This window comes from Meles meles, chromosome 6 (assembly GCF_922984935.1).
Source record: "Meles meles chromosome 6, mMelMel3.1 paternal haplotype, whole genome shotgun sequence".
Taxonomy (NCBI): domain Eukaryota; kingdom Metazoa; phylum Chordata; class Mammalia; order Carnivora; family Mustelidae; genus Meles; species Meles meles.
Genome location: NC_060071.1, coordinates 41,427,200 through 41,445,685, shown reverse-complemented (window position 1 = coordinate 41,445,685; position 18,486 = coordinate 41,427,200). Strand labels below are relative to the sequence as shown.

Sequence of the window (18,486 nt, the reverse complement as noted above, 5' to 3'; positions counted from 1 at the left end):
ATGACATTTGGGGAAATGGAGAGGTCTTTTTTGTTTTGGTGGGTAGGCTATTAACATTTAAATTATGTTAAGACAGGAAATAATTTGTGACATACTTTTTTTTTTTTTAATATTTTATTTATTTGACAGAGAGAAATCACAACTAGGCAGAGAGGCAGGCAGAGAGAGAGGAGGAAGCAGGCTCCCTGCAGAGCAGAGAGCCCGATGTGGGGCTCGATCCCAGCACCCTGGGATCATGACCTGAGCTGAAGGCAGAGGCTTTAACCCACTGAGCCACCCAGGTGCCCCTGTGACATACTTTTATAGAAAGAAAAGAATCGTTCCAAATTTGATACGGTATTTCCTTTGTATGCCATCCCCAAAGTGTTGTTTCAGTTACAGTATTTTTTCTTATCTTTTAAGAGGTGGTAGAACATTTTCCTAATTTTGAGTCAAAAGTAGAAGTGGCATTACTCTAATAAAAAATTACCCTTAGAAATGACTATGTTTAAATGGTAAATGAAAGATATTGTTAAAGCCAGTACTCTAGAGTTTTTTTTGGGGGGGGTGGTCCCCCATCTCATTCTGTATATTTAGTTATATCCACTTATATCCGTCTCCACTGTTACTACTTTAGTTTAGGTCCTTAGTACTCTTTCTCTTCCCCCTCCCGTCCACCTTTTCTTTTTTCTCCATTTCAGCTTAAAGCAGTATAAACACATAGTCAAGACCATCTGAAAAGGCTTTAAATGGCTTAACCATAGTTTCTTGAAGAGTGCTTATGTGCATATATGCATATATGTTGTGCTGTCTGTTGCATAATCAATTTTAACGCTTTCTAATAATCATGAGAATTTTTGCTTGCTTAGAGCTACCCCTTCCTTCCCTCTAAGTATCTCCCAATATAATTATTGTCTCAATATTTTGTTAATCCATAGTTGATGTTTCATTATGACTACAATAAATGCTGTTCACTGATGAGCACTGTAAAATCTGTAATCTGTAATATGTAATATCTGTAATATGCTTTTAATATTCTATTATACATAGAATACATACATTTACTGTTCGCTCCCACTCACCCACTTACCCTTCTCTCTCTCCCCCTCCCTCCCTTCCTTTCCTCCTTCCTTCCTCTCTCCCTTTTCTTTTCTTTTTCTTTCTTTCTTTCTCTCCTGTACAGCTGTTAATGCTTTTCACTTTTTTTCATTTGCTAAGTTATATTAAAATCTGTAGGCACGTCTTCCCACACCCTTCAGTAGCCTCTCAGTTCAATTTTCTACACAGTAAAACTTGTCAGGTAACCTAAAAGTTTACATTTTAATTATCTTTTCTTTGTTGTCCCAGAGACATTTCCTTTTGAAGTACTGATTCAACCTAGTCTGGACTGGTTGTCTTCTGGGTGGGCTGAACAGCTGTTGTCCTGGGACTTTGTATTGTATTGAATATCATATTTTCTACATGCTGTGTCCTCTTTCTTGGTCAAGTCTTATGTTTTTATGGATTCTGTAGTAACTTTCTGAGAAGGGTTTTACATGGAAAGTAAATCTTGTGTGATGTTGCTGTTCTTTATTCTCACACTTGATGAAAAGTTTGACTGGGTAAAGAACTCTAAATTGAAAAATAATTCTGGTAAGAAATTATTGAAGTATTATTTACTGTCTTCTACTAAAGTATTATTCTACGGTTCTTATTCTTACTGACCTTTCTTATATGAACAGTTCTTCCCACCTCACCCCTGTGCCCCACCACACCCCATAGATCTTATCTCTTTATCTCTTTCGTTCTGGAATTTCATGATGATGTGTCTTGACGTAACTTTTTTCTTGATCCTTGTGTTGTGTACCTCGTGGGGCCTTACAACCTAGATACTTATGTTTTCCAATCTCAGATACCTACTCTCTGCTTTTTCCTCTGTTCTCTTTCTGTAAATTTTATTAGGTGAATGTTGTACTTTGAAATTGATTTTCTCTGACAACCTTGTGTCTTCTTCTCTATCTAGTTTGTGTGAGTGTGTGTGTGTGTATTTTTCTCTTTTTCTCTTAGTTCCACCTCTGGGGATATTTTGAGTTTTTAAAAGCAATTGAATTAAAAATTTTTGGCTATCATATTTTTAAAACTTTTTGTTTTCTGAATATTTTTATAACATTCTTACCTAATATCTCTAAAGATGCTAACTATATTTTCCTTGACATTTTTCTTGCTCTCTGCTTTATCTCTTTTCCTTAGATTTCTTAATGTTTTTTATTGATTTGGTCTAAAAGACAGGAGGTTTTCCTCAAGTTTCTGGTACTTATTGATTGTCCACTAATATTTAATATTTAAATATTAACATTTAAGAGTAACATTTAATATTTAAAATTCATTCTAGGAGCTCTGTGCTTGGTCAGAACTTCTAAGGTGGTGTATGTTCATATTTACTGCATATTCTTCGATCTGTTTCTTTAGATAAGAAATGTCTAATTTGCCCTGAATGGAATAAATCTCACTTTGTTTCCCTTATTTTACTTTAGCACCTCATCCCTGTTTTGTGGCTGGAATTCCTGAATTTGGTTCTGTTTTTCTAGTATCTCTCCTATGAGTTGCCTCTTACTCTTCGTTTAGCTCCCCTTTGTGAATACGTTTACTCCCCAGATAATGGTTAGGTGCAGTCTCTTTTGTAGATAAAATTATACTCCAGGCATAAGACTGAAACTGGTTTCGACTATTTGATGTAAATAACTACTGTCAATTATTACCTATTTATCTAAATTCTTTAGTTTTTATCTTAGAGAGTGAGCTCTGAGTTTCTCACTGTTGCTTCCCTGAACTATCAAGTCACGAGTTGCTATTAGGGCTATTAGAGTAGATCTTAAATATACTGTGCATTTAAAAAAATGTATTTACTTTTCTTTTTGAAAATAAGGTTTACTTCTCTCCTTTTGAAAATTAGATAATTCAAAAATGGCAGAACTCTTTATGGAATGTGAAGAAGAGGAGTTAGAACCATGGCAGAAGAAAGTAAAAGAGGTTGAAGATGATGATGATGATGAGCCAATCTTTGTTGGAGAGATATCAAGTTCAAAACCAGCAATTTCAAGTAAGCATTTACTTTTAGTGGAACTGATTTTTATAAAATACTGTTTCTAATGGAAGACCTTGTGAACTGCTTTATAAGGTACTTGTGTTCCTCTGTAGGGAATTAGAGATGAAAGATTTGGTGAGAGGTGAGTGAGAATTATAGAATTAGGATGAGGATGTGATTAAGGACTTGAGGAGGGAAGTAAAAGGTTAAAATACCAGATGGGAGGAAAAGAAATAGACTAAGATTAGCTGGTACATTGGAGGTCTTTTGAAATTGGAAATCATAGTTTTTAGTGGAGCCAAGTAACCTGTTTATCTGTTTGTTTATTTCCCCTCCCCCCGCTACCTTAAACACAGAATAAGAGAACTGGAAGAGGTTAGAATACTTTTCTTCAAATGTCCTAATATACTAAATAAATTTTAGTCTCAAACAGGGGTTGTCACATCCAGACAACTACAGTGTCATCCATACATTGCTACAAAATATATAGGCAGAGAATAATTGCAGTCTCTAGCCTGTGTGCCAACAGGGGGTTCAGCTTCTGACCACATTCATCTTCCAGCAACTCATATTTATAGTCATGAAAGAGAAGAGCACTGTCTACAGCCCCTGTACTTGGGTGATGTAGCAGTTAGTTAATACTTAAATCTTTCATGGCTTTCTAGCATAATATTTTGTTACCTTTGTGGATTTTTAGATTTTTGTTAGAGTAGTTGGATTTGACGTTGTTAGAATGTTTAAGCAGTGACCAATGACACTTATTAAAATGTCCACTCAAAAATGTAAAAAAGTACAGAGAACTAATATACAGATTTTAGGGCAGAAGGAGAAAATCATTTCCCATTGCAGGTACATGTTTATTTGTTCGCTTGTTTAAGCCAGGGGAATTTACCAAAGAATATGACCAGCGTAATAGAGTGTTCTTATCAAGGCAGTGCTCAAAAGTACTTTTCTGAAAGCTTTGTTCTTTCTTCTGTTGCCTCTAAATTTGGAATGGCACTTTTAATTCAGTTTTATCAGAGGGAGAATCACTTAACCAATTAAATTCTCAATACCATTTCCTGTGGCAGATTGATGATTTAAGTGGAGTGCCACTTAGATTGTAAATTGAGCTAGGCATGATGGCATGCTTGTTGATGATAGTGGAACATGATTATACATTCTCTTAATTACTATTTCTAGTCATTGTGATCATTTTATACTGGAATATTACCGTATTACAAAATAGTTATTAGAATTATTGGAAAGATAACGGTTAAGATCAAGTTGAATTATACTAGTAGAAAATTGTTAACAGTAGTCAACTAGAACAGTGTTTATTAATGTTAAAATAATTCTGTCAAAAAGGAGACTGACCCCAGTAAAAATTATTTTCTTGACAGTTACGCAGAATTTAAATGAATTTTATTTTTTGTGTAAGCCATAAAATTTTTAATGTTGTTTGTATATGAACTGCTAGAAAGGGGATTAAAAACTTGTGTGTAGAATACATCCACGAAAAAGTACATTAGCCAATAGGTCTTTGATAGTTTGAGTAATAATTAACCTTGAATTTCTGAGTGAGAATGGTGTCAAGTTCTGTGAGAAGGTTTTATTCTATAAGACATAAGTAATGCTTAGGTATAGAGCACTGCATTGCCATTATCAGAAAACAGCCCTACTTTTGTGTGTTCCTGTACTGCATAGAATTATTTTATGGGATCTGGTTCTTTTTCACTGTGAGGGAAAAAGGAAATTTTTATGACGTTTAGGACTTGTTTGTGCTTTTACGTTTTTGTAACCATCAATTTTTGGCAAATCCATATTCTTCCCAATTTTAGTTTGACTAGAAAATTGTCTAGAAGTAGCAGAAATTGCATGCCAGAATCAGGAACTTTAAAGTGATCCTGAGAGTTCTGTATTATGCTCAGATTGACTTCTGGTATATTCTGGTATGTTGGTAGATTTGAAACCCCTTAAGTTATAAGGTACTCTGATAAACTAATTTTAGCCTGCAACCTGTGCTAGTTTTTCCCTTTCAGGACTCAAGATTAATGCTGCAGATAATCTGGTGAGATTCCTCATAATGATACTTCCAGGGAAGTTGTGAATGGAATATGGAGGTTGGATAGGGGTTTGGTTTTGAGTGATAGAAACCCGAGTGGTTATAGCCCTGTTGCCATTCAAAGAAAGATATATACGTTAATTATAGGTTCTATATACATATATTTTTGGAAGATTTTTACTAATTACATGGAATATTTCTTTGCCATAAAAGAAACTTTGTAGAAAGTTTGACTTGTATGTAGTCAGATTTATCAGTCTTTTACTTCTGGCTTTTGGATTTTGAGTTACAGTTAGAAAGGTGGTTCTTATTCTGTAAAACAAGGCTAGTGGAGTGCCTGGGTGGCTCACTGGGTTAAAGCCTCTGCCTTTGGCTTAGGTCATGATCCTGGCGTCCTGGGATGGAGCCTCACATCGGGCTCTCTGCTCAGTGGGGAGCCTGCTTCCCCCCCCTCTACCCCGCCTGCTTCTCTGCCTACTTGTGATCTCTGTCAAATAAATAATAAAATAAAAAAAATCTTTATGAAACAAGGCTAGTAATCTTGTTTCTTTAGGAGGTAAAGATACATATGTTTAAAATTAACTATTTTAAGTGAGTGATAATTTATATACTCCTTCCAGGAATCTCTTTGATTGTTTTCAATTAATGATTTCTATTTTCTTAGTATATATTTTATTCAAATAATGAATTTTAAAATAAATATAATTTTTTGTAGATATTTTGAATAGAGTAAACCCCAGCTCATATTCAAGGGGAGTAAAGAACGGTGCACTCAGTCGAGGTACAGTATTACTTTACTTTTTTACTTTTAAAATGAAGTATTTTGACATCATTAGTTATATGAAAATATATTTAATGTATTGTATAATTTTAAATACAGGTATTACTGCTGCATTCAAGCCTACAAGTCAACACTACACCAACCCAACATCAAATCCAGTGGCTGCCTCGCCAGTAAATTTTCATCCTGAATCTAGATCTTCCGATAGTTCTGTTATTGCTCAGCCTTTGTCTAAACCTGTAAGTGTTTCTGAAACTGCACAGCTCAGGGATACATTGAATATTACTTATCAGTATAAACAATACCAATTAAAATTCTGGATTGTCATGGGTAGCTATCTAATAGAAGCATAATTAAAATCAGAAAGTGTCATCATCTTTATGATATCTTAGCCAGTACCCAGAGTAATAACTGCAGGAACTACTCATCCATCCAGTTCCTAAATCAGATGACATGCTTAAGTTTAATAGGTAAAGTATTGAAAATTGTGTTATCAAAATATGATTAAAGCATAATGAATATTGCATAATGGAAAATTATTTAAGATTGTAAATTGGGTCAGTTGTTCTTTGTTCTTTTTTTTTTTTTTTTTTTAAAGATTTTATTTATTTGACAGAGAGAGAGATCACAGGCAGGCAGAGAGGAGGAAGCAGGCTCCCTGCCGAACAGAGAGCCCGATGTGGGGCTCCATCCCAGGACCCTGGGATCATGACCTGAGCTGAAGGCAGAGGCTTAACCCACTGAGCCACCCAGGCGCCCCAGTTGTTCTTTGTTCTTAATTGGGAAAAACTTTTGAGAGGACATTATAGATTTTTATTCTGAAAATACATCTTCATAATTTAGTTTAAAAAACTCTTAATAAATAATAATAGTTAATGGTAATAGTTAATATTACAGTTGATATTTATGTGTAATGCTTTGTTCTAAATGCTTTGTTCTACACATAAATTAATCATTTAATTCTTAACCATCCCTGTAAAGTATGCACTATTATTATTCCCGTTTTATAGGTGAAGAAATTGAGGTTCAGAGGTTAAATTATTCATTCAAGGTCACACAGCTGGCAAAATGATAGATATAGGATTTCAATCCAGACAAACTGTATTTACATAAATATATACATATGTATTATATATGTATAGACTTAAAATGGAACCATTACCTTAGTGCAATAGTTTTCAGTGTGTCGTCTTCAGTCCCTGAGACTCTTTCATGGGTTTGGGAGTCAGTACTATTGTCATAATAATAAAAGACACTGTTTGCCTTTTCCACCATGTTGACACTTGCGTTGTGATGCAAAAGTAATATTGGGTAAACTGCTGGTGTCTTAGTATAAATCAAGACGGTGGTACCAAGTATGAGTAGTTTTTGTATTCATTCTCACTATGCACTCCCAATAAAATACATTCATGCTTGATTTCCTTGATGAAGTATTAACATGTTATTTTTGTAAAATCTCTACCTTCAATATGTGTCTTTTTAAAAAATATTTTGTGTGATGAAATGGATAGTATGCAAAAGCACTTCTGTGTCTGAAGTTCAATGGCTATCTTGAGGAAAAGCACTCCTGTGATGGAAATGTGAGCTAAACTACCCACTTTTTAAAAATAGAAGAGTTCTTTTGCTTGAAAGAATAACTGATAAACCATGATGTATTATATATTTTTGTGTATCAATATTACCACAAACAATGATTTAAAACCACATACATTTATTATCTCATAGTTTCTATGGGTCAGAAGTCAGGTCATGGCTTAGCTGGATCCTTTGCTTCAGGGTCTCACAAGGCTACATTCAAGGTGTGGACTCTGAGGTTGCAGTTTTATCTGAAGCTTGACTGGAGAGGTATCTGCTTCCAAATTCTCATGGTAATTGGCAGCATTCAATTTCTTAAGGGTTGTCACACTGGGAGTCTCTGGCTTTGCCAACTGGGTCTTTCCCACATGGCTTCTTACTTGCTCAAAGCCCACAAGAGAAAATCCTTAGGAGAATGGCATTATGATCTTACGTAATATAGTTATATACACAAAATGATGTATATCTTGTCACCTTTGCTGTTTTCTGTTGGTTAGAAATAAGTCATACGTCTTGCCTACACAAAGGGGTGGGAATTGTGCAGGACATGAATGCCAGGGGATGGTGGCAATGGAGGCCACTTTAGAGTCTGGTTGCTACACATAGTGAGTGATTCAGTCTTGGTTACTTGGCAGACATTTCCTCAAAATTGAACAAAGTGCACATTTAAAGGAAAACAACTGATAGCATTTCTTGGGTAAAATTGTGCTTTCAAGTACAAATTAGAATTTTGGAAAACTTGTATTTGCCACTACATTCTTGGTAGCTTCCTACTACTTAAAGACTTTCCTCTCGGTGGTGCAATTAATAAATACAATTTTTTGTTACTGTATATTGAATTCTGTGTACATTTGGAGGATCAGCATAATCCAAAAAAACCCCAATATTTTCAAAATAACCAGTGCATGATGTTACAGAATCATACAGATAAAAGATCCATTCAAAGTGTGAGACTGATAGATTTTAATGTAACAAAATATGAAAAGTTTAGTAAATAGGAAGTCAGATGCCACATTACAGTAAACTCTTAAGAAAATATCAACTGTTGAATTTTGGTGTAGTATCAAAGAAGTGTATCCATAGTTATCCTAAATTGCTATTAAAATACTGCTTCCTGCCTCTGCCCTCGGCTCAGGTCATGATCCCAGGGTTCTGGGATCCAGCCCCCCATCTGGCTTTCTGCTCAGCAGGGAGCCTGCTTCCTCCTTTCTCTCTGCCTGCTTCTCTGCCTACTTGCGATCTCTGTCTGTCAAATAAATAAATAAAATCTTTAAAAAAAAAAACACTACTCCCTTTTTCAACTATATATCTTTATGAAGCCAGATTTTCTATTTTTCAAATAAAACAACATATTCTAATAAATTGAAGGTAGAAGCAGATACGAAACTGCAAGTTTAGCTAGACATTAAAGCGATTTACAGAAATGTAAAACAGTAGCACTCTTTTCACTAATATTTTGTGTGTTTGCAAGATAGTCAATTTTCATAAAAATGTTATTTATGTTAATCTGTAATGGGTTTATTATTACTTAAATATTTTAAGAAATTTCTCTGTTTTTGTTTCTAATATGGTAAATATCAATAGTTATCCCAAATAAATAAAAATTCTTCTGGGGCCTCCATAATTTTTAAAAATGTGTAAAATGGTCCTGAAGTCAAGGAATTAGATTACTCAAACAAAAAGTTACCCCAAATGTAAAGATTCTTTGCTCTTAGTTGGAATTGAGCTAACTCCGTAGTTTTGCCATGCTTATTGTAAGCTATTTGGCACTGGCTTTAGAGAAATAATAAATTTGAATGAAAATGTTTGTGCTTTGACAGTAATTCACTTATTGTCTATCAAAGCACCTATAAATTTTCTTGCAAATATTCAAGTTCAAAACCAGAATTGAATCCAAATATGTTTGGTAGGAATAGTCCATTTTTCCTCTATTTCATATTATTATTAGGTAATCTGCAGATCTGTTAGTACTAAAAATTGATATTTTGAGGTGTTACTTCATAGAAGAGTTATTTTAATTATAATTTATATAATAATGGAAAGGAAGGCTACAGATTTTTAAATCTATGGCTAAGTATATTCACCTCCCACTTATATTTTGAAGATGTTATGTATCATAAAAGCATATGTTTAGGCAAATGTTTCTCTCTCCCTGAGTTATTATTACTTGATACCGATAATAACTATCTGAAATAATAACTAACAGTGATATAAGCCCTGGGCCAGTAGTTTAAAAAACTTAGATTTGAAGCAAGAGACTTTAGTGCTGATTCAGCCTTGTTAATAAGCATTGTTGAAACCTCTCTGAGCCTCGTTTTCTTCATTTCAAAAGTGAGAGATTTTAACCAGACCATTGACTCTCAATCTGGGATCCTAAGGTTCTGCAGGTTATTACTAATATTTGAAAAGATGAAAAGCTGCTTAAAATTTAAGATTTTTTGCTATTAATTGGAATCAAATTAACTCAGTTATTTTCATAAATTATAGCTTTTGCAGGGTAGACAACTGGAAAAAGAAACTTTAGTATTTAATTCAGTTTAATAAATAAAAATCTTTCCAACATGGACCCAGTGAGAAAAAAAAAACAAAAAACAAAGGGAAGGTTTGTATCTTTGGTGTTATAAAAGTTAGAAACTAGAGCTATTTCTGCGATGTTTATTTCTCTGGGCATAGTTTTATTTATGTTTTTAATTTTTATTTTTTTATTATTATGTTCAGTTAGCCAGCATATAGTACATCATTAGTTTTTGATATAGTACTCAATGTTCATTAGTTGCATATAGTTTTAAAATCAAAACACCTCAATTGGTGTTTCTCAGTCTTGGTAAGTTTTTAAAAGGAGAGGCTGTGCCAGTTGGTCTGGGTGGGTCCTGGAAATGGTATCTTGTAAAACAAACAAACAAACAAACAAACAAAAAACTCTTCAAGGCATTCTAATGTGCAAAGTTAAGAATGAGAGATATATTCTGGGATGAATTTTGAGACTCCTATTTAAGGGAATTTACTCTGAATTTTGGAAGCCACTGCTTTTAATAAATTATAATTACATTTTTCATTTTATGTCCTCTGTGTGTGTGTGTGTGTGTTTACTTTTTCATGGACTATCGCTACACTCTAGCATCTCTTTCAGAGCTCTTGCCAATAATAGTGTTATATTATTATCACTTTAAATTAGTTCAGTGTGATCTAGGTTAAGGGTATAAGCTTTGGAATCTGTCAGGTTTTGGGATCTCGTTACAGCTCCATCAGTAACAAGCAGGACTGTATTGGGAGCCCTATATAACCACAACTAACTTTAGTTAACCTATTTATATAATAAGGTATAATACTAGGTTTTTATTAGTAATGTTGTGATAACTATTTGATTTAATACAGATATGAATCATGAAGTACAATTACATTCAAAACACAATTGTGACTATTACTTCAATTTGAAAGGTGAATAACTTGAAGCTCAGAAGTGACCTTCCCAGGGTATATATAGTTAAATGTGCCAGTCTTCTGAATCAAAGCCTAGTGTCTATTCTACCCTTACTATTGTATTTGATATCTTTCTGAACTTTTTGTATTCTCCCTGTTGGAGAACTATTTTAATCAGTTATTATTGAACAGTGTGTGCCTGTTCTCTGAAATTCTGAAGCTTAATTAACTAGAGTTGTTTCCTAATAAAGTTTTTAAGAGTATTAACTATATTTCTGTTAGAGAACTATTTTGGAAAATACAAGTGAACATTTTCCATTTTTTTAGTGCAAATACTTGGAGAAGATATTTATTATGAAACAAGATTGAGCTTGGTTACAGTCAGGTCATATGGCATTACCCATTTTTTATATTACATGTTAATTTTCAAATACAGATTTTGCCTTGTTAGGCCTCAAATTCTAGAAGTGGTTTGGATTACTTCAGTACCTGTTCCCATGACTTCTTTTTTGTTTAAAAAAAACAACTGTTTATTTACTTACTTGGTATTTATTTATTCTGCAGTTTGTGCAGAGTGTGGTGAGGAAAGGTCATTTCTTTTTAAAATGTTAAAAATTTATTGAGGTCTAACTGACATTCAACGTTACGTTAATTTCAAATGTACAACATAACAATCATTTGGTATTTATTTATATTGCAAAATGTTCACCACAATCGAGTTAACATTTATCACCATGTGTAGTTACAGAATTTTTTTCTTGTGATGAGAAATTTTAAGATCTACACTCTTAACAACTTTTAAATATGCAATACAGTGTTGTTATCTATAGTCACCATGCTGTACATTACATCTCCATGATTAATTTATTCCGTAACCAAAAGTTTATTTATACCTTTTGACTCCCTCCATTCATTTTGTTTCCATGACTTAAACCAGTGTCAGAAAAGTTAGCAAACCAAAATTCTAAAAACTTAATTATCCCTTAGTTAATAAGCACAAATGAAGTAAAACCTTTATGTTCTATCTTTAATATTTATTTTGGAGAAGAGCTTAGAAAGAGAAAAGGATACATACTATATTTTGATTTTCCCCCCCCTGCAGACATGGTATAGAGTATATAAATCAGGACCATACTACGTATACAAATATGTATTCCTCTTTTTTCTCTGAACATTCTACTGGGATTATGTCATTGGATATTTTTCAAAAACAGTGTTTGCATGATAGTCTATCATAATTTATTTAACCATTCTTTCGTTGGACATACAGATTTTAATTTTTTGTTATTAAAAGTAATTCTCATTAAATGTCTTCATTTCCTTATCATAAATTTTTAAAGTGGAATAAGTGGACCAAACGATGTGAACTTACATAAAGCCTTTGATTTTTTTAATGCAAAAATGTACCAAAATATAACCTCCACTTTGCCAGTAGTGAATGTTTTCATTACTTTAAAATTTTTAAATTTTTATTTCAAGCTAATTTTAGACTTACAAGAAAAATAATACAGAGAGTTCTCATATATGCCTAACCTAGTTTCCCCTAATGCTAACATTTTATGTATCATAGTCAGGTAATAAACATTAAGTAAACTTCAAACTTTAACTGAATTTTACCAAAGTTTCAATTAATGTCATTTTTCATTCCCAGGATCCTATTCAGGATCACACCTTACAGTTAGTTTTTTCTTCTTAGTCTCCTATTTTTCTGTAGCTATTCATTCTTTTTCTTTCATTACTTGAATACTTTAAAGAGGAGTAGGCAGTTATTTTGTATTACATATTATTATCTTTAAAACAATGTGAATTCAGGGGCGCCTGGGTGGCTCAGTGGGTTAAAGCCATTGTTTTTATTGCATTTCTTTGACTAGTAAGTTGGAAAGTGTTATGGGTCATTTGTATTTTGCTTTTGAAATGTCTCAGTTTATAGCCTTTGCCCATTTTTCTCTTAAGGTGACTTTTTCCCTTTTGATTTTTAAGCATTGTTAAACATCCTAAAACTTTTGCTTGTTGTATATTATGACATATAGAATGGTCCAAAATTCACTCTGAGAGCTTACTCTACAATAATGGTCTTTTAAAAATAGAATTGGAATATATTTTTTTGAATGTGTCTAACAGTATGTTTAATATATAATAGTATTCGTGTATACATCCCTAAATTGATCACATTTTTCATAATTATACTAAATACACAAATTTTTTCTACCTAATTCTTGAGCACATTATCATTCGTCTCATACTTTTCACTCTTCTTGAGGTGGTCCTACTAGCTGGGACCATCTTTTCTCCTGATGGAAAGGCTAAAACTTCCCTTGAGCCCTAAGGCTTCCAGGAGCAGAGCAGCTGTCTCAGATTATTCCTATAAATAGCTTCCATTCTAACCCGTTTGCCTGGCTTTCTGATTTGGGTTTACCCTGTTGACCACGCAGCGGTCGTATTTGCCTTATGAGATGGGAGATTACCTCAGTCTCACATGGCTTCCTGTGGAATAGCAGGAGGTGTGGGGTGGTGGTGGGGGGGAATCCTTTCTTTTCCTGACACTTGCCTTACAAATTTTTCCAATAAAGATGATGCCAAAACTCAAAACCATGTGCTATATTCATCCCTAATCCTGATGCACAATATTGCAGATGATTCCTCATTTGTTTGCCCTGATATTTTGTCTGGGGGGCTTATAGAAATACAGAAGCTTTTGAATTTGTACTTAGGTCAGTGTATTTTCCTATTTTTTTACTTTTACCCATAGATTTTGCAAAGTTTTACCATTTGCTCTTTGATGGGAATACTGCATTTTTTAGTAGTCCTCTAGAGTGTATTAATCCTGCTGATTTAAAACGGGTATATATGTTTTCTTTCTCCTGGGGAAAAAAAAAAAGACTAGAATTTGCCCTATTTTAATTGGCTAGTTAGAAACACAACAGTTGTAAGAGCTTGCTTTCAATTTTAGTAGATGATGATTTTGACAGATAGTAATAATTACCTCTGCATATTATAACTTATTAATTGCTAACTGAGCCATCAAAGGCTATTCTTATAATATTGACATACACTTCAATTTACCTTCATAAAAGTTTATGAAACAAAATAATTGTAACTATGTTGAGTAAGTGTAATATTCTTCCTTTGAAATATTTTAACAGGGTTATATAACGAACTCAGCACGAGTTGTGTCTAATAATTCTTCAGAGTTACTATTTGACTTGACCCAGGATACAGGATCATCCCATTACCAAGGGGGACCAACACTTTCTATACCAGGTTGGTTTTCGCACTTAAAAAAAAATTATAAGAAACTTGATGAATATATATATATGGAATTGACTTTCTGTTTTCAAGTTCGTGCCTTCATGTTAAGTTTTTCATATACTGTAAAGTGGCATGGTGCTAATAGTTCTTGAATGACTTTCTTGGTGACTTTTTCTACCTCCTTGGGTGATTTTAAAATAAAACCTATTTACTGATAAGATGGGCAGTAAGGAGAGCATGTGGTGTAATAAGCACTGGGTGTTAGAGAAGACTAATGAATCGCTGTACTCTACCTCTGAAACTAGTAATACTCTGTATGTTAATTGAATTTAAATCAAAATATATTTAAAAAAATAATAAGATGTTTTATTTTTTTCCTGTTAAGTAGGCTAACTAGCTTTGAATTTGTTCTCACTTGGCATTGAAAGTGGACTGAAAAATCTTAAAGTAATTTCTGTAAGTTACAGAAATGTAGAAATACAGAAATTAAAAAGTATTAATTTTTATGACTACTAGTGTGAAAAAGTGTATGGTTACAAGTGATTTCCTAATTAGTGTCTTTCTATTCAGTAAACGCTTTATATAGTATAGTTATATATGATTATAGAGTGCTGTGATAAAAGTGGCACAGTAAATTTGTATATGGCCATTACTCAGTAAATGCCTATTGGAGGAATATGAAATTCCCTTGTTAAGGTAGAATTAAAGTCTTTGTATACTGAAATATAGTTCTTCGTTAACCTAAAATAAATTAGTGTGCTATGAAGGAATTTCATCTAATTGAAAATTCCCTATAATCAAGGCAATTAGGCTTTTATATTAGTAGTTTTGGTATATTTCAAATATTTGACAAGATAAACAAAATTTGGGGGGATTTAGATTATTTACTAACAAATCAGTGTGGAGAAGCTCCAAACCCCCATTTTTCTTTGTTGTGTTATTAGTGCCTAAAACGTTTTTCCATTTAGGTAATATTTAGTTGATATTTACCACTTTGGGTGTCACTTGTATACTTACAAAATCTAGTTAGTAAAATAGATAAGAACCAAAAGAAGTAAGGAGAAAAATTGTCTTAAGTTTGGTTTTGTAAAACATGAGGACTTTATTAATAGAAAAAATCTGTATTCTTGGGAGTTAGGACAATGACTCCTGCTCTACCTCTAAGTTTTCTGCTGTGGAGAGAGACATTAGCGTGAGCAGTAAGTAGGATGATGAAGAAGATGTAGATTTGAACTTCTATTCTTAAGATTTTTGTAGTTTCCATTAAGTCTTTACACTTCAGTCTTCTCATATTGTTAAAATGCAGATTTTATTTTTCTTGTTAAATGCATTCATTCTCCAGGCCTGGAGTCAGCCGTTGGGAGATAAAATTTTAATTCTCGTTCTACTTTAGTCAGGGCTTTTTTGAGGCACAAATAAGATAAATAAAATGTGAAAATGAATTATGAACTTCAAAGGACTTGACAATAGTTGGTATGAATGATAGTATGTGCTTTATGTTCAGTAGCATGATTAACTGAACACTGTCCAGTGATCATGGATATTTGGAGAATGGATTTGAGCTTGTTTTTGAAAGGATTTTACTGACTGAAAGAGAGTGTTGTTCAGTGTAGAAAGCAACACAAACCAAAGACAACAGGGATAAATAAAGAATTTAAAACTCTTAAATGGGGTCACCTGAGTGCTCAGTTGATTAAGAGGCTGCCGTGGTTCAGTTCATGACCCTGGGGTCCTGAGATCCAGTCCAACCAGGACTCCCTGTGCTCAGGCCTCCTTAATGTTAAAAAGTTCTTATGGTGTAAAGCTGTGTGTTTCTACTGTCCAGCCTGTTACATTATATAAGCAGATGCTTAACCAAAATACCAGCATTCATTGGCTTTTCAAGTAACCTAAGTATCTCACAAGAATCCTACCACAAATACACAAATCTTTTCTAAGTACCTATATTATAGCCATCAGTAATCACGTGCCTTGAAGATGGAAAAAAAAATTTTTTTTTATGTTATTTCACAGGATGAAACAGAGGAACCAACTAGTATAATACTCTTTCTTTTTCTGGCACATTTCCCCTTATTAAAAAACTGACAGGTGAATCTATTAGAATTTTTTTTCCTCTACAGTAAGTTAAGTTATAAAGTATTTTGTTGGTAATGATAATAGCTGTCATTTATTGTTGAATGCTTTCTCTATGTCAGATGTTGTATGGGTGCTTTTTAAAAGTAAATTAAGATACAAAATATTTTTTTAGTAAGGACAGTAGTTGTCATTTATTACTGAATGCTTTCTGTGTGTCAGATAGTGTATTGAGTGCTTCAAATACATAATCTTGTTTGATCTTAAAACAGTTCTGTGAAATAAGGCATTATAACTTATTTTACAAAAGAGGCTCAGAGAAGTTAATTAAATAAGCCAAGAATACATGGCTAGTCATTGACAGAGCTTGAATTTCAACTTATACTGTCTGGTTTAAAAGCCTGAATTATTTCTAATATGTTTACTACTTCTACTTTTATTGTACAGTTGAGAACATTAAAATATGGTGTGCAGTTTTAGAATCTTTTTATTGCCAAGTAGTTGTGTGGTGTTTTCAAAAGGAACTTTTGCCTGGCCTGGTTGTAGCCTAAATATCCCTATTTCTCTTGCTAATGCTTTGAATAGGGCTAAAATGCTTTAGCTTTAAGGTGATGGTTTTCAAATTAGAAACTGTTTTTACAAATAAAATTCCTGTGTAAAGAAAATTTTATTCAGAGTTCTAATAAATAAAATATGACAGAGTTCCTCTGTCAGACACAACCAAAATATTCCCTAAAATGAGTCCATTAGACTCCAGGAACATAATTTGAAAACCATTGTACTTAGTCCTTCCATTACAAGCCCTTTCATATGAGTGAATGAGGTATTATCATTCAAGTTTAGTTTTTCCACTTTGTATTTTCCACTTTTGTAGTTTTTCCACTTTTCCACTTTGAATAAATGGATAATATAAACTAAAGCCATGAGTAGACCTCCCCCCCACCTTTTAGGTAGAAAAAGAGCTAACCTTCCATTAGACATTTTAAATAAATAAAATGGGTCTTTCTAGATTTTTAGAATAAAATAAAATTTTTCATTTGTAAACTAACTCCAGTGCACTTAAAACATCGAAAGGTGATTCATTTGTAGAAACTTAGTTTGGAGTAGTTTCTGCTTTAATTTTTTCTTTTTTGCTTGGGGTATTTTGGTCTGGCTTCTTTCATAATTGCTGTTTATATGTTCTTTTATTTGAAGCCATATTTAGCATTTTCTTTTTTTTTTTTTAAAGATTTTATTTATTTATTTGACAGAGAGAGATCACAAGTAGATAGAGAGGCAGGCAGAGAGAGAGAGAGAGAGAGGGAAGCAGACTCCCTGGTGAGCAGAGAGCCCGATGTGGGACTCGATCCCAGGACCCCGAGATCATGACCTGAGCCGAAGGCAGCGGCTTAACCCACTGAGCCACCCAGGTGCCCCTAGCATTTTCTTGCATAAAGAGATTATTTCTTGAATTATTTGAATATATATAGTCCATAATAGATGTTTGTATAATTTTTTTATACCCCTGACTTTTAAAAAATTACTTATTTCTTGGGACACCTGGGTAGCTCAGTCATTAAGCATCTGCCTTTGGCTCAGGTCGTGATCCCAGGGTGCTGGGATCGAGCCCCTAATCGGGTGCCCTGCTGGGCGGGAAGCCTGCTTCTCCCTCTCCCACTCCCCCTGCTTGTGTTCCCTCTTTTGCTGTGTCTCTCTCTGTCAAATAAATAAATAACATCTTTTAAAAAATTATTTCTTAAAAATTAATGCTTATTTATTTTTCTCAAGTTTTTATTTAAATTCCAGTTAATGTGCAGTGTAATATTATTCAGGTGTAGAATTCAGTGATTCAGCACTTACATACAACACCTGGTGCTCATCAAAACAAGTGTCCTCCTGAGTCCCCATCACCTAACCCATCCCTTCATCTGCCTTCCTTGTGGTAATCATCAGTTTGTTCTCTTCTTTTAAAGTCTGTGTCTTGGTTTGCCTCACTTTTTCTTTTTCTCTCCTTGTTCATTTGTTTTGTTTCTCAAATTCCACATAAGAGGGAAATCATGTGCTATTTGTCTTTCTCTGACAGATTCATTTCACTTAGCATAATACTCTCTAGCTCCATCCCTGTCATTGCAAATGGCAAAATTTCATTCTTTTTTATGTCTCGTAAGTTTCTATGATATATATATTCATCTTTATCCATTCATCTGTTGATGGGCTCTTTCCATAATTTGGCTATTGTTGATAGTGCTGCTCTAAACATTGGGGTGCATGTATCCCTTCGAATTAGTATTTTTATATCCTTTTGGTAAATACCAGTAGTAC

The 18,486-nt window shown here is 33.5% G+C and overlaps 1 protein-coding gene across 11 annotated transcripts in view; it reads left to right on the top strand.

Moving 5' to 3' along the window:
• Positions 1-18,486, top strand: part of ZNF280D (zinc finger protein 280D) — a 141,227-nt gene that overhangs the window by 22,162 nt on the left and 100,579 nt on the right. For 8 of the 11 annotated variants that reach the window (XM_046008439.1, XM_046008435.1, XM_046008434.1 and 5 more), the window contains 4 exons: positions 2,912-3,058; positions 5,803-5,868; positions 5,968-6,107; positions 14,007-14,124. In XM_046008439.1, coding sequence (XP_045864395.1) covers positions 2,923-3,058; positions 5,803-5,868; positions 5,968-6,107; positions 14,007-14,124 — 460 coding nt within the window. In that variant the 5' untranslated portion in view covers positions 2,912-2,922. The remainder of the gene's footprint in view (positions 1-2,911; positions 3,059-5,802; positions 5,869-5,967; positions 6,108-14,006; positions 14,125-18,486) is intronic. The other 3 variants (XM_046008437.1, XM_046008438.1, XM_046008436.1) reach the window with 1 other exon arrangement.